This window comes from Gopherus evgoodei, chromosome 2 (assembly GCF_007399415.2).
Source record: "Gopherus evgoodei ecotype Sinaloan lineage chromosome 2, rGopEvg1_v1.p, whole genome shotgun sequence".
Lineage (NCBI taxonomy): Eukaryota > Metazoa > Chordata > Testudines > Testudinidae > Gopherus > Gopherus evgoodei.
This window is the reverse complement of record NC_044323.1, coordinates 281,023,271-281,043,286: the sequence shown is the minus strand read 5'-3', so window position 1 is coordinate 281,043,286 and position 20,016 is coordinate 281,023,271. Positions and strand designations below refer to the sequence as shown.

At 43.8% G+C, this 20,016-nt stretch overlaps 1 protein-coding gene across 1 annotated transcript in view; it reads left to right on the top strand.

Moving 5' to 3' along the window:
* The window catches only part of HHLA1 (HERV-H LTR-associating 1), a 40,213-nt gene that overhangs the window by 9,108 nt on the left and 11,089 nt on the right, over positions 1 to 20,016 (top strand). The window contains exons 8-12 of the mRNA XM_030549614.1: positions 17 to 103; positions 2,398 to 2,490; positions 3,774 to 4,001; positions 5,923 to 5,994; positions 6,249 to 6,320. Of these exons, the coding sequence (XP_030405474.1) occupies positions 17 to 103; positions 2,398 to 2,490; positions 3,774 to 4,001; positions 5,923 to 5,994; positions 6,249 to 6,320 (552 nt within the window). The remainder of the gene's footprint in view (positions 1 to 16; positions 104 to 2,397; positions 2,491 to 3,773; positions 4,002 to 5,922; positions 5,995 to 6,248; positions 6,321 to 20,016) is intronic.

Genomic DNA, 20,016 nt, shown 5'->3' with positions numbered 1-20,016 from the left:
GCATGTGTTTTTGCAGGCAGAAATATGTCTGACTTTTGGGAAATGATAGAGAAATCTCCTGTTATTAATTACACATTTTCCAGTAATATGTCTGCGCTCCTGGGTAAGTACATCCTGACGGAATAAATGAATAACAACATGTTTTCATGTTACCACTGCAATGAATGCAGAGATTTACTTCTCTGTTTATCCTACACATTAACCACAGGAAACTCTGTATGAGTTAAATGCAACACTGGCACATCACCAAATTTAGGGTCAGATCCTTCATCCATTAAAGGCAAAACTTCTATTGATTTCAGTGGATGAAATGTCTGGCCCAGGGCTGGATTTACACCTTACAAGCTCCTAGGCACAGCATCTTCAGAGTCTCCTTGCCTACATGATCTTCATGTTGCACAGTTATAGAAAGATAAGGCCTCTCTACAATGCAGGTGCCCCTAGGCTTGTGCCTATTGTGCCTAATTAGAAATCCAGCGCCGGTCTGACCTTTATGACTTAATGCAAAACTCACTGAAGTCAACGAGGGCTTGTCTTCACTACCCGCCAGATCGTATCTATACTAGATGTGATAAATCGACCACTTAACGCTCTCCTGTTGACTCCACCAGAACGAGGAGCACAAGCGGAGTCGATGGGAGAGTGTCTGCTGTCGACTTACCACAGCGAAGACACCGCGGTAAGTAGATCTAAGTACATCGACTTCAGCTACGCTATCCATGTAGCTGAAGTTGTGTCTCTTAGATCGACCCTGTGCAGTAGTGTAGACAAGCCCTGGGAGTCTTCCAATTGACTTCAGTGGGCTTTCAATCAGGCCCTTAAGTGGAGATAGGTACTGAGCATACCCACCCATAGCCCTTTGACTTCCTTGGAGATTGTAGATGTTCAAAACCTTATAGGATTTGATTCAACAACACTACTATGACCTTGAATTTGCTCTCAGAAAGCACAAATAATTAATAGAAAATAATAAGAAGATTGATTAGATGTTCATCTAATGTTTTATCCTTTGAGTGTGCTCCTCAGTGCCTGGTGTAAGATTTAGGAAGTGTCTGTGGTTTGCTTACTGAGAGAAAAGAAGCCAGAGATATATATTTCTAATTTGGAAACAAAAGCATAGTCATTTAGGGGAAAGGTGTTACATTTACCCCAGTTGACGATATGATGTGGAATTTGCACATCTTTGAAAGGTGGGAGATAATGGAGAGGTGTCTAGTGGATGTGTGACATGCTGGTACCATGTTTAGGGGCAGAAAAGGAGAGTCTTTTCTTTTATCCACCACATGAGTGTGGCTTGAGAGGTAGGTATAGTCATGACCCTATGAGCTATGTCTTCTCCAGATGTTTGCAGAGCCAGTGCTTCTATTTAGGGGACCTAGGTGGTCACCTAGTGCACCAGGATTTGGGAGGGCGGCATTTTGCCACCCTCGGTGGCAATTCGGCGGCAGGGGGTCCTTCCGCGCTCCGGGTCTTCGGCGGCAATTCTGCAGTGGGTCCTTCACTCACTTCGGGACCCGCTGCCAAAGTGCCCTGAAGGCCAGGAGTGCGGAAGGACCCCCCAGCCGCAGAATTGCCACCAATGACCAGAAGTGCGAAAGGGCCCCCGTCTAGGGCACCAAAAACCCTGGCGCCGCTCCTGGATGTTTGGAGGGACTAAGATGTGGATGGGAGGTGAGGGAGCTAGCATTCCATCTAGCAGTGAACCTGTCAGTCACTGCAGTCCAGTCTCTTCCTATAGAGATGAATGGATGATATTTGGTATCTAGTATAGTCTGTAAGGTTTGTAGGACACTAGTGTTCATTCCATAGATACATATCTGGGAAAGTAAATCTAGGGAAATTCCCCAAAATAACAAACACTTGTATGAAAATAGGATCTCCAGAGCTGGGAATTGTCAGTACCAAAACCACAGGACTCTACTACATTTGATTTAAAGGACTAACTCCATTAACTCCTAGCAGTAATAAGCTCTTATCTTCTATGTGAGCTAGCCACTAGAGGGGGATAAGACACCATTGCTACAGTAACACTTGTTGTGGTAACCTAAACTGCATGGTAGATTGAGCTACACCTAAAATGTTGACCTCACACAGCCACTGGTGAATTGATCTTCTGCTCAATATGAACATCACAAATATTATAAGTGAAGTCAATGAGAATTTTACCTGTGGATGATTAAGTCCAAGAGAATTGTTTCTCCTATTTAACAAAACAGTAAAAACATATAGACCTTCTGCCCAATAGCTACTTTTCTTTCAAAGACAATGGTTGTTTCTCTTACACCAGAACTAGCTCTAAACCCGTGTATTTGATTTACATAGCCAAATGCTATCAAATTTGTTTTAGATTATGAGCATGACAAGATACAACTAACTCTAACTTTTACTAACTAAAAGATATAGATTCAATTCTTCCCAGCTTAATGACCTTACGAGAAGACCCTGACAAGATCGTGGACGAGCCCCCTGAAGACATTTGGACATTTAAAAGTATGCAAGTATCCTCAGAGCTAAATATTTAATCTCCTGGGCAGACTAGTTGAAATGCATTTATGTCTCTTATTTGGTTTGCACCAGTGTATGCTCGGTGCAGGACAAAATCTAGAGGAAAGCACAGCCTTTTCCTAAAGCACAAGATATGTAAACTGGAGAAACATTACACATCAGGCTAATAGTGTCTGATTGGGGATCCAAAGTTCTATGCACAAAATGGCCCAAAGCTTTTTTTTTAAATAATTTCATTGTTGACAGAAGAAGTGTCTTAAGGAGGGATGTGAATTAAGGAAATGTGGTTGCAGGGCATGTGAGATGGAGGAGATTGTTCAAGATGCTTCCCAAATCTCACTCATTCTCCCCATAAACCCCTCCTTTCCACCAGTATGTGTCCTCTTTCTCTATCTAGCTATCAAAGCTACTTACATGGCCTCCGTTACTGTAGTAGCTCAGTCTTCAATGTATTTATCCTCAAAATGCCTTATGAGGAGGGAAGAACTATTTATCCCCATTTTACTTCTCAAGTTGACGCATGAGGTCTGTGGCAGAGGAGGGATTTGAAACACATCTGCCAAGTCCTAGGCTAGGACCCAAGCAATTGGACCATCTTTTCTCGCCCAGCGATCTCTAAATATTCATCTTTTTCCTTCTCACAGACACTTTTCTCTTTATCCCCAAACCCTTTCCCTTTCCGTGTCTCTCAAGCCTCTCACGCCAAACCGTCACTGTCTTTCACATTCCCAGTCTCAACTCCCTCCACCCAATTTCCCCAATCCTTCTCAAATCCCAATTTCTGCCCTCCTGCTCCCACCAAACTCATCCCTCTTCTTTTTCCCCACATGCCCGTCACATGATTCCCCCTCCTTAACCCTCACCTCTTAGCTCAACAGTAGAGCTGGTTAGGAAACGATAGAATTATTTCCTAGGGGAAAAAACTGAAAAATAACATTTAATTTTCTTTTTTCTTTTACAATAAACAGAAAACTTTTCAGTAAAATGTTTGTTTTTGAAAACTTTTTTTTTCCTTTCAGAAAACAGAAAATGTTGAATGAAATGAAATTGTACCATGCATCCATCTCTCCCCTGGTCTCACTAATGGGGTTGAGTAATTGCCTTTCAACGTATACTAGGTTTTACCATATGTACTGTAGACCTGACTGTTCCCCAAAGCGTTATGCTCACCATTTTCTGGATGTTTTGGCATTGGCTGTGCTGCAGTAGACATGTACATCAATGTGCAATCAGATAACAACATCCTTCCTGTCCCTTTATGGCTTTAGCGACAAGGATGCCTTCCTGGGAACAGACTGTTGCATGGAAAGGAGACGAAATCCTCTCTACAAGATTTCCCACATGGCCAAAGACTGTTAGTTTGAAAGGATCTGGATTTCCAATGCTACAGCTGCCCTTGTGGTTACAGACAGATGCTTCAAAAGGACATGGCACTACAAGGTCACCTCCTACCCCCATGGAAAGCTATGATATTTTACCCCAAATGCAGCCATCAAGTGAGTTCAGAGAATGGTCTGCTGTGATCAGATGCTTGGGAACATAAGGGGCTCTCACTTACTCAGTAGACTATGTCCTTTGCTTATACATCTTCAGTGAGGCTTAAAGGCCAAATCCTGCTCATGTGATCACTCAGCTTGTCCTCCCTGCTGGTGTAGGGAGTGCATTGGAGCAGCAGCTGTGGAGTGACTCTTCAAGCACTCTGTAGCCCGGGGAAATGATTCTTTCTTGGCCCAACTTCCTACCCTCTGTAGAGCTACTCAGGGGCTGTGTGCTAGAAGGAGAAGGTGGACTTAACAGGATGGGGAAGGGAGAGAATAACAGCTCCTGTTAGATCCAGCCATGGATTTTCTGTGGCCCCAATCTACTGAAATGTTACTTCCTGAGGAAAAGCATCAAGCTTGAGCTCACTGTCATCTTGAGAAAACAGTCCTGAAAATCAAGAAATTACATCAGCCCCCGCCTATCCCTGTTATTTTCAGGGAGCAGTGCCCTAGGGGTGCAAAGAACAATAGAAACTCTTCTTCTGACCCTCCAGACATTAAACACCCCAGCCTCTACCTGAAAATCTGAGCATGAGAAGGGAAGAGAAGCGACTCAGGTTTATGGTAACTCAAAAGGCCAAACGAGAACTAGTGTGTGCATATAAAGGCACAGCTTGCCCACCCAGAGATCAAAGCTCCCACAAACATCAGCAGCATCCAGCACATGTAACTTTTTGCTTCCATATGTGTCAAAGTTGAAAAATTTAAAGTCAGATGAGGAAAGAGTTTGGGCCATGATTTTCAAAAGTAACAAGTGATTTTTCATGGAGATGGTTCGATTTCGATTAAATTGTGGCAGAATTGGCACACACATGCCTGGTTTCCTGCCAGTTTTCCCTTCCTGCTCTTTGGCAGCCCACCCGGGGGTCTAATAGGGAACTGAGAGCCTGGAAGCCGTGGCTTCTAAGCACTGTGGCTCCCAGCCCAATTGGGGACAGAGGGCTTTCAAGGTCAGGCACTCTTAAGCAGCCCATCGTGCAGACTCTCCATGTGCCAGAGCCCCAGGGCTTCCAAGGTCCCTTGGTGGACTGCCCTGGAGCTGGGGCACTGTTCCCTTTCACAGAGACTTTCTAAGCTTTGGGTTTTCATTCCAAATTGGAACAAAAACTTATTCTGAAATATGAAGTGCCTCCACGAAATGGAATGATCTCTCTCCATGCAGCAGTCTCAAGTTGGACACGCAAAAATCACTCAGTGTTTTTGAAAATCTAGTCCAGAATTCTTTCCCATAGATATATATTATGTGACTGGTATTTGAATTAGCTCTGAAATCTGGCTGGACAATTTAATACACATTCTTTGTTTCTGCAGCGGATACATCTTCACCAATGCCCTCCATCTCTGCTGAAAAAATGCAGGATTTATCGAAACTTCCTCATTCTAGTGAGGAGATTTCATCATTGTAGGGAAGCTACATAAAATTATTGGGACTGTCCTACAGCAGCTACTTACCCAGCCAAGGCCTCCAGGCTCCTGACTCTTTCTTCAGCCTTCTTCATTCCACAAGAGCCACTTAGCTATCAGCCCGCTTTCTGTTTTTCTCATGCCCGGGCCTTTGGCCATGGTGCCATGTGTGCCTGGAAAGTCCTCCCTGACATGTTTCTGGCCTTTTAAATTATGCTAGGGAGCTGTATTGTAAATCCTTGTCTACCCACAACTAGTTTGTGACCTGCCAAAACCTTGGGACTAACAATATGCATGTTGAACTGCACCCTTCATCATCTCCCTATATTTTATATGCCATCTAGTTCAAGGGGGGCAGGAGTCCTGTGTCTTTATCTGCTTATAGTACACCGAGCATGCTGTTGGCATTATACAGGTAAGAAGTCATAACAATTATAATGATATTGAAACATGTTTGTTTTTGTTCCCATAGCTAAAATGTATCCCTTCTGGACACAGCCAGCTTCTCCTGAAGTAACCAAAGTATCTATCCAAACGGAGTCATGTAAGTTTATTTCTTATGTACAAGAATGAGGTTGTTTTGAGATAACCTGTAAAGAATGCTGCCTGGTACATTTATGAGAGAGGAATTAATTGATTTGTCCCTGTATGTGGGCTCATATATACACACGTATATAAACAGATGATTTGTCAAATGTGTAGTTCTATGTGGTCTACTGATCCTTTACTGGACCTGCCACATGTTTCTATTAAAATGCCAGGGCCTGGTATATTTTTTCTTTTCTTCATTTATTACAGATCTGCCTTCATTATTGTTGTCTACCCCTGTGTTCAAGCCTGAAGTGTTACCAAAACTGCATACAGCTTTCAGTAAGTACCTGCTCTCTGTGCAGCAAAAAATGGAGGTACAGACTATATACACTTGCTCAGATTTTCCCATGTGAAAAGCACAGATGTGCTTTAAATATGTGATAGTATGTAATATTTTGATGTTACATATATTTAGAATCATAGAATATCAGGGTTGGAAGGGACCTCAGGATGTCATCTAGTCCAACCCCCTCTTTGTGTGCTCCCATATATAAAAGGGGCCACTTTCGCTTTGGTTCCATTTGTGGGTCATGTAACTCTAATGTACAAAACATGTTACTAAAAAGGCATTCACCTATGTGTTACATATGTTGGTTTTAACTTTGGGGAGAATCTGAAAACTCCCTTATCCAAAAGAAAATAGCATGCTTCAAATACTCTTACTAATAAAAGTCAATTGCTGTTGCTTTACACAAGACATGTAATCTAGAGAAAGAAAATCAAGACTGTTTACCAGTCTGGCGGTCCCTAAGCCAAAGGATGATGCCAGCCTCCTTTGGTGACGTAAATATCAGCACATCAAGGATGCTCATCAGGGGCTAGATTTTCACAAGACCTCAGCACATTAGGTGCAGATTCGGTATTTAGCTTGGGTCACAAGTATCACAATGGGTGCTGAGTACTTTTGAAAACCTGGGCCTTATTTAGATGCCTAGAAGGAGCTCTCTTGAAAAATCTAGGCCCAGCTGTGGGTGTTGAACCCATGAACATCTGGCCCTGAACTCTTTTGGAAATTAGCCCCAAGTCATCTAGTCCAGAGTTGACAATTGGAAGACATGGTAGCTTCAAAGTAGACTTAGGCTAAATCTCCCTAGCAAGTCAAGTTAAAGCTTTAAACATGATTCAGTGAGCAGAAGGAAACTCCTGCTTTTAAAAACAACAGCAGCCAGAAATATAGGAAATCTGATGGACGTTTGCCAGTGCTTATCATAAGAAATAAATAAATAAACTTGGTGAGGACAGCTCTGTCCATTATACTATATGCTTAAGATAGGAAGAAACACATCTAGTGTGACTATTGAAGTGGAAAAGTAAAAGGAACTGTGGCCACATCTTGCCATCCTTTTTTTAGTACACCTCCCATTGACTTCAGTAAAAGTGTGATGCATGGGTATGACTCTTAGACTAGAAGCATAAACTCATAACAAACATAAAGACTTAGCCAACATCCCATTCTATTTCAATTAACCCACACTCCAAACCCCATCCTGTCTTCCCACCACACAACTATTTAGGCAGGGGTGTGTGGATCCACACTTTCCCCAAGTTCAGGAGTGAAGCTTTAGCTGAGGTTTATCTGGTTCATTTTAGAACTAGCCCCATGTTGAGAAATTCAGAGCTGAATCTGAGCTCTCTCAACGTTCAGGAGGTGATTAGATCGTGGGTTGTATTTCTGGCTCATCACGGCCTTGATTCATGGAAGAAATACAGGTGATGAAGACAAGGCCAAAGGAAATATTATTGATAGTGTACAAAAATAATTAACGCCGCATCTTGAAGCTTTGTGCTTGTCCCTGCTGGTTCCACATTTAGGCCTCAGTATGTATAGCACATACTCCTACTTGAGTCTCCTGGCTGCAGTGAGCCATACGGAAGCTAAGGGAAACCAAACTCCAAAGATGGTTTCCCCAGCTGCAGTCAGTCACTGGCAAAACTCAAAGAGTTATTGAGGTTTGAGCTGGAGAAGGACTCAAGCATTTAGAATAATCTTACTTTGATCCATGGTGGTGCCTCCTGTGGCAGAAGAGTGAAATTTGGTGGTTTGAGGGGTTTTAATCTTGATTTTCACTTCATCTTAATTCCTTCCCTGGCTGTCACCTGGACTGGAATGTGAATACCTCATTTGAAGATTGTATGTTGATTTAGGCTAAACATTTTCAGAGCCACGTAAGCCACTAAAGTTAATGGGAATTTGGCATCCAAGTCCTACAGGCAGCTTGGAAATGTTATTTGACTCATATTTTGAAAGCAGCCTCTGAATTCAGTTCTCTAATGATACCTGTTTTTATAATGTGACTTTCAATCTGGAGCACCCCAGAGTGCCTTTTCAAAGGGCTCACTTCAGCCACCTCTCGGGTGGAACGTGAAAGTTGTTTAACAGTGCACAGCAATGCTGCACAACAACGTAGGATGAACTGTGAAAAAGAAAAGCAGGTGTGACTGGAACAGTGGAAGGAATTTAATTAAGCAGCATGTAAATTCCCCAGTTAGAATCTAGCCAGGACCCCAGTGGTTCAATCAGAAAGTGCCATAGGATATTTGATGACCATGAACATTCAAGACTTTGATTCTACTGCTCATCATACAGCAGTGCAGCATAGTGTCCCCAGACTGGTGCTAGCATCACCTTTGGCTAGTCAGTAATGCAGAGAAGAGAATGTGACCTACTGAATTATTAGACCACATACCACAGCATCAAGTTCGTTTTCTGACCAACTGCTGACCCCTCCCTATTTAGCTTGGTGCAATATGACCTGGTCCTGGCATGAGGTGGAATCGCTGCAGACGTTTTGCTGGTGCTTAATAGATTTTGAATGTTTTTTTTCCCCTCTTCCACTTGATTCACACTAATTTCCTGCCTAGTTACCATCAATTCCAGAAAGGTTACCTCTCTTTTCATTATTCATACTCATTTAATTCTCATTCTTGTTTTTGAGAATAGCTCATAATGACTGTCATGGACTTTCTCCCAATCAGGCAACACATCTCTCAGTCTGAAGACTCACACCACAATGCACACATCTATCTTTACTCTCCACATGTATCTCTGCTTCCCACTGCCCCCTGCCTACTTTCAGTTGGCCCACCCTACTCCTCTCTATGCCCAGTGTGGCCACCACCCCACTCTCTGACTCCCTACTAGTCTTTCTCCCCTTGGTCTCCAGCAGCTGAATACTCCTCATTGTGACTTGTCCTGTCAGGCTGGTACTCTTTACCGTGTGCTCATCCACAGGTAACCCAGTCATCCCTCTCAGCTACTGCGGATCACTGCTCCATTCCTGAATTGCCATGGTCAAAAGCTAGGAATGATGGGCTGAGTGTACTTCCATTCTTCCCACCCCTATGTTAATATGTGAACTGTTTTTCCATGACATGAAATTCACTCATCCTGTCTGCTACTTAAAGGTGCAAATTTATCCCATGTCCTTTATATTTCAAAGCACTCAATGAGCGAGACTCTAATCTCTCCCTGTCCTGTTTTGCTCCGCTTTGTTTTTTGTTCTCAGTTATAAACTGCTCCTGAGAAAGGAAATTCAGTGGATCCCATGAGGCTAATTCATGTGGTCAAAATGAAATAATTTCTGTGTTCCCACAGAGAAGCTGGGGTGCCAGGCATGGCGGCAGTGTTTCTGCTTTGAGCCAGACCTTTTCTGTTTCAAAGGGTGATATTAACTTCTGAGCGCTGCTGGGCCTGAAGAGTTAAAGCAGATGTTCCATGGTTCCTGATGATAAATGTAATTTTATTGTGTGGGAGAGCAAGGTAGGGTGAAGAACAACTAACCCAGCATTCAAAAGTGAAATAATTAGTGGGAATGTGGCATCAGGCACAGGAAAGCTCACAGGTTTCTCAAAACCACTTTCTGTAAATGGAATCCAAAGAGGCTTGCTGCAGACAGGAGTCATTCCACAGATGAAAATCCCCAACATCCATAGGAATTGCCATAGTGCATCAGACCAATGGTCTTGTTTAACCCCCATTACCACCGTATTTGAGCACCTCACCATCATTAATGTCTTTTTCTTCAGAACACCCTCATGCGGCAGGGCTGTGCCACTTTATAGATGCGGCAGTGATGTGCAGAGAAGCCAACTGACTTGCTCACAGTCATACAGGAAGTCTGTGGTGAAGCCAGGCCTAGAGCTCTAGTCTCCCAACTCTGAGGCCAGCAACTCAGGCACCAAGCCTTCCTTTCTGTCTAGCCCACTAGCTTGTTTCTGACAATGACCAGCACCAGATGCTTCAGAGGAAATGGGAAGAAACCCCATAGTAGGCAGCTGTGGGTAATCTGCTCCCAATGAAGATCTCATCCTAATCCCTAATAATTAGAGATTGGTTTAAACCCTGAAGCCTGAGGTTTAATATCTCTTCCAAATTTTTTGTCAACATTCATTATTCTAACTGTGGATATTTTTGTTACTCATATGAATGGTCATTCCCTGCTTGATTCTTGTTAAATTCTTGGCTTCAATGTCATCTTGTGGCAATGAATTCTGCTGTCCATACATTGTGTGGAAAAGTATTTCCTTAGATCAGTTTTGACTTTGTCACCGTTTAATTAAATTGAATGTCCCCTTGTTGTTGTGTTATGAGAACAGGATAACAGGATTTACCTTCTCTAGATACACTTGTAATGCATCTTCTGCAAACTATGCTACCTCTCTGTTTAACCCTTTCTCCAGATCATTATTAGACTCGACTTAGGACCCAGATCCATCACCCTGGGCAATCCTGGATAGACCACCCTTTCGTACACACAACTCTTAACAGTAATTCATCTAATTCAAGACCAGCCACATTCTGCACATGCCTGCACTCATTCACTGCATTGTCTGTAGATAGTGTGATGATTTCTCTGCTCACAGAGGATCTAATCCTGCTGTCATCAGAGAATACACATTGGCTTCACTGGTTCATGATCAGGCACATAGAGTGTTAAGTAATGTTTGTACATAGCTAGAATCTCAGCTCCATAAATCAACCACTGAATTAACCAAAGACTTTGACTGCTTTAATGTGTTATTATAAAACTATAATGTTGTTTAATATTAGGAGAGGAACTATTATTAAGTCTTTGCACTTTAGATTTACTCTGGAACAAGACAGGACATAGAAATATTTGTGGATATCCTAGCTATTATTTGCATGCCTACTTTCCATAGATGGAATTACTTCAAATAGACTAAGGACCACATCAAGGTGGAATTGCTCATGTCACATCCTGCAACTGAATTTGCTAGCATAGACCCCTTTGTTAATGCAGAGCCCCACTGAAGTCAATGGGATTCTGTAGGGGTCTGCATCAGATGATCCTGTTGCAGGAGTGAGCACTTAACATGTATCAATAAGCTGGCAGTTTACTTTGTGGATATTGATCTATGATATCAATCTAGGAATTTAGGGAGCACTCCTCACCATCCCTATGCTATTTGAATGCCTGTACAGATGTGAAAGGTCATATACTGGCTTACTCCTGACCTATCTGCACACAGGACGGAAGATGCAAGAAGCCTGTCTCCTAATATCCTGCCCCAGGCAAAGTCTGGCTGCAGTCCCAGTTCCTGTGCTCTTCTGAGTGCAGGGACTCCTCTTTTCTGGCACCCCCTGGAGGCAAAGCCATGTCAAAGGGGGTAAGGGAAGGTAGCAAGGAGGTGGGATTATGTCCGATGACATGTTAAAACTATTGCTTCCAATCATGTTTTGATTTTCCATAGCATCTGTAGTGTGTTCAATGGATTCTACCTCTCGGAATTAGGCTGGATTGCTTGCAAAGTGTTATCATAGACTATCAGGGTTGGAAGGGACCTCAGGAGGTCATCTAGTCCAACCTCCTGCTCGAAGCAGGACCAATTCCCAACTAAATCATCCCAGCCAGGGCCTTGTCAAGCCTGATCTTAAACACCTCTAAGGAAGGAGATTCCACCACCCCCTAGGTAATCCATTCCAGTGCTTCACCACCCTCCTAGTGAAAAAGTTTTTCCTAATATCCAGCCTAAACCTCCCCCACTGCAACTTGAGACCATTGCTCCTCATTCTGTCATCTGGTACCACTGAGAACAGTCTAGATCCATCCTCCTTGGAACCGCCTTTCAGCTATCAAATCCCCCCTCATTCTTCTCTTCTGCAGACTAAACAATCCCAGTTCCCTCAGCCTTGCCTCATAAGTCATGTACTCCAGCCCCCCTAATCATTTTTGTTGCCCTCCACAGGACTCTTTCCAATTTTTCCACATCCTTCTTGTAGTCTGGGGCCCAAAACTGGACACAGTACTCCAGATGAGGCCTCACCAATGTCGAATAGAGGGGAATGATCATGTCCCTCAATCTGCTGGCAATGCCCCTACTTATACAGCCCAAAATGCCATAAGTCTTCTTGGCAACAAGGGCACACTGTTGACTCATATCCAGCTTCTCGTCCACTGTAACCCCCTAGGTCCTTTTCTGCGAAACTGCTGCCTAGCCACTCAGTCCCTAGTCTGTAGCAGTGCATGGGATTCTTCTGTCCTAAGTGCAAGACTCTGCACTAGTCCTTGTTGAACATCATCAGATTTATTTTGGACCAATCCTCTAATTTGTCTAATATGAATAATACTGTATTTGTTCAGCATTAACAAAGTGTTCTGCTCTATACCAGACACTAAAATAGAGACAGCGCCTGCCCCAGAGAGCTTCTAGTGTAAAAGACAGACATGGGGAAGACAAGATGCACTGGCAAACACACAGCGGAGGGAGGGAATCTGTACAGGAGCAGATTATTCCTTTACCACATTGAGTAGCACTTTGTTTTTCAAAATGGAGAGTGCCCAAGCTGCTGAGCGAATCACACCAAATTAATGTTCTTCCGCTACCTTTTGGAGACCTTACATTCACACACTCCTCTCGTAATGCTAATGTATCAGAATGGAATCAAAGACACACTGCAAACAGTGCTACAGGCACTGTCATTTAACGTATATATTTTCTGACCAATCTAAAGTAGGTATGAAACTAAAATTGTGCGAGAGAAATGCTGTCCGTGAGGAGATATGACAAGGATGCAGGATTTCAGGAGTATGCCATATATAGTTCATATATCTAAGATGCTTATCTGACCCCTCATTACCAGAGTGTCTGAGTGTCTCACAGTTTTTAATGTCTTTATTCTCACCACAGTCCTGTGAGGTTAAAAAAATATTACCTCATTTTACAGATAGGAAACCGAGGCACAAAGTAGGTTACGAGGTCTGTGCTGGATCTGGGAAATGAAGCCAGGTTTTTTGAGTTTATTGAGTCCAATGTCCTATCCACTAGACCACCCTTCCTACCATATAGCCAGTATAATCCAGTCATGTGCTTCAGGTTGTGTGGCCAAGATGTCATGTGGTATAGGCCTGGTCTTGCTCAGCTTGGCTTGCGGGGGGCTGAGGGAGCTCTCCGCACTGTGTAGGGTGAGCTGCATAGGATCAAGCCCTAGAGCTACGTCTCAGGTGTAGTATGAGAGTCTGGGCAAAGGCCAAGTGCTTCCAGCCCTTAAGCAGAGCAGCAACAATGCCATAACATCACACTAGAGTGCATGACTGCACGTCTACAATGGCACTTGGATGTGATGGCTAAAGAATTCTGACTGATGTGAGTATCAGCTCATCACCCGGGTAGAACAGGGTTTACACCTGTATTGAAATGCACAAGGCACTCATGATTTACATGGATTATAGAGTAAAGAATAAACTGGTTCTGGAATATTAAAAAATCAGATTAATTTAAAAGGAAGAAGTTTAAGGCCAGAAGGGACCATTATGATCATCTAGCCGAACCTCCTGCATAGTGCAGCCAAAGAACCTCACCCAGTAATTGCGGTATCAAGCCAATAACCTGTTTCAGTAACAGTATGTCTTTACAAAGACAGCCAGTCTTGATTTCAAGCCTTCAAATGACAGAGAATCCACCACATTAATACCCAATTTGTTCCAATATTTAATTAACTTTGTTTAAAAATTTGCACCTTAGTTCTCATCTGAATTTGCCTAGTTTAGGCTTCCAGCCTGGGGTTCTTGTTAAACTGTGTTCTGCTCAACGGTTCTCAAACTCTGGGTCAGGCCTCCAGAGGAGATCACGACCACTTTTTAATAGGGTCTCCAGGGCTGGCATTAGACTTGCTGGGGCCCGGGGCTGAAATAAAAGCCTGAGCCCCACTCCTCTGGGCTGCTGAAACCCAAAAGCTTCAGCCCTGGGCAGCGGGGGTCAGCCTTACAGGCCCCCTACCCAGGGATGAAGCCCCTGAACATTGGCTCCCACATCTGGGGCATTGGGGCTTGGATGGGGTCAGGCTTCAGTCTGACCTTCTGGGGTTATGTAATAATTTTTGTCATCAGAATGTGGGTTGTGGTGTAATGAAGTTTGAGAACCGCTGTATATTGAAGAGCTATCTCCTACACCCTGTATACAGCATTAGAAAGTAAAGGTATGTGGTAAAATTCCTGTATCCATCGTTTGGGGAAGGAGATGGGAAATGAGGTGAGTGAGAGGGAACCATGGCCAGTTAATCTGTGGGTGCTCTTTGTAACCATTTCCATAAACAATAATTGAGGGGTTCTCTTATGAAGAGCCATGGATAGGTTTGAGCACATTGGAAATTGAATATCTCTGTGGTGTGGATAAATAGGTACCAATAAAGAGGTACCAATACAGTTCCAAAGGAAAGTAGGAGGACATTTTGCAGAGGACTTTGTGACAGATTATTGGAAGCATATGGAAAAATAAAACACCATGTTTTGACATTGTCAAAGGAAATCGTAGTAGCTTGAAATGGGTTTTTAATCAATCTGAATAAGACAGAACTTCCTGTGATAACTGCTTGGTGAAAACAGGGGCAGCAATATGAAGAATTGACGGTGTGGGCTGCAATCATTTTTTTTTAAGGCAAACACTGCTTCCCTGTGGTCTTTTTGTGCTAATGAAGCTGCCTGAAAGACTGAATTGGCACGTTGCATTCCCTATGCAAATGTCTCCTAAGCATCATGCTCAATGAAGGCAGAGAGGGGTTTTTTGTTCAGCAACCCTGGGTTTTTCATGCAGAGACTTGGAAACAAAACCTTGGTTCAGACTTGGCAGCCTAACAATGATATTTCTGATTCAGGAAAGCTCTTGCGCATGCCGCTCATACTGACTTCAACCCACTGGTTATTGATTCACAACGAGCCCTTATCTAAATGTGGGCATGTGCATGTGTGTCGTGCAGCTGATACTGCAACCATCCAATTTTCTTTAGTCAGGCATGATCACACTTCTTGGGAGTGTTAACTCTCTAAATGCGTCTTAGTATATTTTGTTCATTTGGTTTTTGCCTGTAAGGGAGTTTGGAGCCAGTATTCTGTACTCTCAGCCATCTTATGTGTGTTTTTTTTTCAAACGCTTGGGCCTGTACTTGCACTTTTCGTAGTTTAATAGCACTCTCTCACCTGGTCCACACTACACGGTTAGATCAACACAAGACAGCTTACGTCGACCTAGCTGTCTATGTGTCTTCACTTAAAGTTGGCTCCCGTCAATGTAAGTGTCCTGCTACGCCAACTTAGTAACACCTGAGTGGCAGAGAGCCAGGGTTGATGTAGTTAGATCAGTGCAGTGATAGTGTAGGTAGGCGCTGTGTTACTTATGTCGACTTTTACTGGCCTCCAGGAGCTGTCCCACAATCCCCCGCACTGACCACACTGGTTACTGTTGTGAACTCTGCTGCCTATCTAGGAAGCTGTCCCGCCCCTTTAAAGCCCAAGAGTTTTTTACCTTTTACGTGTGGTTGCCCACTTGGTGAGCACACCTGGCAACGCTCCGTTGTTGAGTTTAACTGCCTAGTTGTCAATGCCAGTTACACATTGCAGACACGCTCCCACCTGGAGTAGGCAGGAGATATTGGATTGCCAGTGGAGAGAAGAGGCTGTGCAGGTACGTGGATACCTATGAGCAGATTGCTTGGGGCATGTAGGAGAAGGGCTACACGAGGACCCAGCAGCAGTGCTGCGTGAAAGCCAAGGAGCTGTGGCAGGCAAACCAGAAGGCCAGGGAGACCAACAATCAATCTGGTGCCGAGCTGCAGACCTGATGCTTTTACAAAGAGCTACAAGCCAACCTCAGTGGAGACCTCATGACCAACCCCAACACCATTGTGAATGCTTCCAAGAAGCCCGAGTCAGAGAGTCTTTTTGTTCATGTTATGGAATAAAATTCTATTTTGTTTGGATAAAGAGTCATCTCTATTACTTCACAACATATGCTGTTTGGTGCTGGGCAGGTTTGACACGCTCCAGTTTCCTGTTACTTCTTTTTGCCACAGAACCATAGCATCATTCACAAACAATAGGTGCACTGACAGTGTTATGTTCCTACATTCACAGCAATCACTACAAGAATGCTACCGGACTGCAAAGGAGCAAGGCTGCAGAGACACACTACAGCCACATGCACTGCTCTGACTCCCTATTAAAATGTTCTTTCAAAGCCTCTGTGAGCCATCTGGCTCTGTGTTGAGTTCTTCTAATAGCCCTTATGTCTGGCTGTTCAAATTCAGCAGACAGTCGCTCCACCCCAGCAGAAACTGTGCCCCCTTTGCTTCACAGATATGCTGCAGGACGCAGCAGGCAGCTATAACCATTGGCATCTTCTCTCTGAGGTCCAATCTCATAAGAAAACAATGCCAGTGACACTTCAAATAATCAAAGGAACATTCAATTGTCATTCGGCACCCGCTGAGCCTGTAGTTGAAGTTCCTTGCTGCTGTCGAGGTGGCTGGTGCATGGCTTCATGAGTCAGGCGAGCAAGGGACTGGCTGGTCACCCAGGATCACTATTACCATTTCAACGTACCCAATGGTAAGCGGCTGGTCAGAAAAGAAAAGTCCCCGCTTGCAGTTTTCTGCACAGTCCTGTGTTCTAAGATGCAAGTGCCGTGCACCATCCCTGACTAGCTGACACTGATGTCAGTAAAGCATCCCCAGTGATCCTTCAGCAAGTGCATAACCATACAAAAGTAGCCCTTTCTACTGACGTACTATGTCGCAAGGTGGTCTGCTGCTTAAATAGGGATATGCATGCCAGCTATCTTCCAATCACAGTTCAGAAAACCTATTGTTGCAAAACCATTCACTACGTCCTGCACATTGCCTGGAGTCACAGTCCTGCATAGCAGGAGGTGATTACTGGCCCTGCGCACTTGCATGACAATGGCACTGCGGTGAATTTCTCAACTCCAAGTTGATTCCTGCCTAACTGGTAGCAAACTGACATTGCTCATTTCCACAGTGCAATCACCACTTGCTCCTCCAGTGTCAGTGTCGGTCTCATTTTGGTGTCCCTGGACTGGAGGGCTGGGGAAAGCTTCGCACACAGATTCAGAAACATGGCATTGTGCATCTGAAAATTCTGCAGCCACTGCTCATCATCCCAAACCTGCATTACGATGTAATCCCACCAGTCAGTGCTTGTTTCTCAAGCTCAGAACAGGTGCTTCACCATCTCTAGCTGCTCCGTGATCACCACCACCAACCTTGAATTGTTTCTTTCTATGTCCCACAGCAATCTTGCTTCCAAGAAAGGGTCATGTTCCCTGTGGCTCTTGTTGCAGCTCTGGCAATACTGCAGGATCCTGTGCCCCATGCTTGCTGCGCTTGTGACAATAGTGCAGAGCTGTGCAGGTGCCATGCTTCTGTTAGAGATGGCTGACAGTGAGAAGGGCCGCACAGGTTTGAGGGGATTTTTGAAAAGAAGATGCAAAATATTATGGGCTGCAGTAGAAGTGATGGGATGGAGAACACTGCATTGTGGGAAGTTGCCCCCATGCTCCTAGTCATCCCTGCAAAACAAGGCATTGCAAAAACCTCCTAAAGCACCAGGCACTGAACGGTAGTGAGTTGCACAGTGGGATACCTACTGACATGCACAGCATGCTGCACGGATACAAGCACTCCTGGTGAGGACGCACACTGCTGCTACATGTAGCGTAGTGTGCACATGCACAAGCGATGTAATAACTGCGATTGCTGTATGCCAACGTAACTTAGGTCCACATACTTTTGTAGTGTAAACATAGCCTCAGAGAAGTAAAAAGTCAAAGCAGTGGAACATAAACTGGAGCTAGATAATGTACGTTTCTTAATGAGGTGTAATTTTCACCTTGTATAATGCATATTTATAGCTTGAAATTGATAATGTCAGCCAGGAAAAGCAATGGAGCTGGACTGGAAGAAGTAATTAGGCATAAAACCCCCAAATGATGAACAACCTGTAGCAAAACAGGCAATGACAAGACGAAGAGAGAGCAAGCTAGCCTGAGACTCTGGGCAGTCTCGATAGGGAGTTTTTACTGAAACTTATGCACTAGTAGGCAACTGATAAATACCAGACACTAGAAAGAAGTACTGAATTTAGAAGGCTTCCAAACCCCAGACAATGATGGTAGGTAGCTAATTATTTTTCCCTTCTTGGTCTCTGTTGTTTTTCTTCTGCTTAAATATATGTAGCCATTCCAAAAGGTGAATATCTCTTATTTCCCATAGCACCCACTGGTTGTCACTAGAAATTAATGATTAGCATAACTAATGGATGTATTTTTGATTTCTTTGTATCCTACTGGTGAGAAATGAAGAATTTGAGAAGAATTAGGCTCACATACCCGAATGGCAAGCAGAGGACCATGCTGCAGTCGTTTCTTACCATCAGAAAATGATTCTGCACAGAGATGTTTTTGATTGTGGTGTTTTTTACTGTAAGCTCTGTGTTGCTTGGCCTGCTCTGTGAAGACTGGAAATCGGGGGTATCTCTAGGACCTCAGACTCAGAGGCAGGTTAGATGTCCCTTTAGTAACAATTAGAAATGAAGAAATTCCAGCTAACTAGCTATTTAACGTGGTGTCTGAGTTTCTGTAAAGGGAGCAACAGTGCTCTAGAGACCTTTACCAGAAGTGTTACGGGAAGGCAACCCTCATTCCAATAATGAGTAATGTGCAATGTTGCAAATAATATAGTAATTCAGAGTGCGGAAAATTCCTTTTTCAGACCTTTGCTTTGCTTTGATGGTTTATCAGGATATCTTATTATAAAAATGAACGGTGGTTCAGAGAGTGCAGTACCCATGGGCCTCATCGTAAGCACCCGGCATTCTATGCAATACCCAGCACCTCTCAAATCAGACTCTTTGTATGTAATTAGTTGGGGCTTGATGCGGGTGCTGGGATATACAGAGTATGGATGGCAGAGTATCTTGAGCCCACCTGATCCTGGCCCCTGCTAGGCAGGCACCAGACGCTTTGTGGGATGCACTGTTTGGCGTTGGGTCTCATTGTGGAAGAAGGCTATAGGGAGCCTGCACCATTCTGCAGGAACTTCTGGGGACCCAATGGATGAATCAAACCACAGGATGACGTAATCCTCATGTCTGGGGAAGCACTATTCCAAAAATTCACAAATATAAATGTTCTTTGACTTTATCACATAATTCAGTAAAATTGAAGAGAAGAAGACCGTGGGCATGGAGGACCTCTTTGTAACAGGCGATGATGAAGAGCTCTCTCTCTCTCTCTCTCTCTCTCTCACAGTGAGTGCCACACAAATGGCATGAATTCAGTGGCAGTATTTTTTAAATGAAGAGAGTATTCCCAAAAATGACTTTTAGGCACTTGCCAGCAGGAGGCAGGCTTGCTTGACACTTCTTTCTGAGGAACCAGATCTATCCGTCTCATTTGAAAACCATACTGTTATGTGAACATTACAAGAAGAAATAACAATCTATATTGCAATGTCAACATTATTAAATACTATAGTTATATTTCCGCTTAGTAAGCTGACCTGCCCTAAGCAGGCAATGAAATCACCACAGCAGAGACAGTTTTCCACTCATGCTAAGTGATAAAACCATTGTTCCCAGCTATCTATATCTTATCCCATAGTGTTCTTCTATGCCCAAAGCCAGGGGTAAGAGCAGAGGACTACAAGGTCACAACTCCTGAGTTC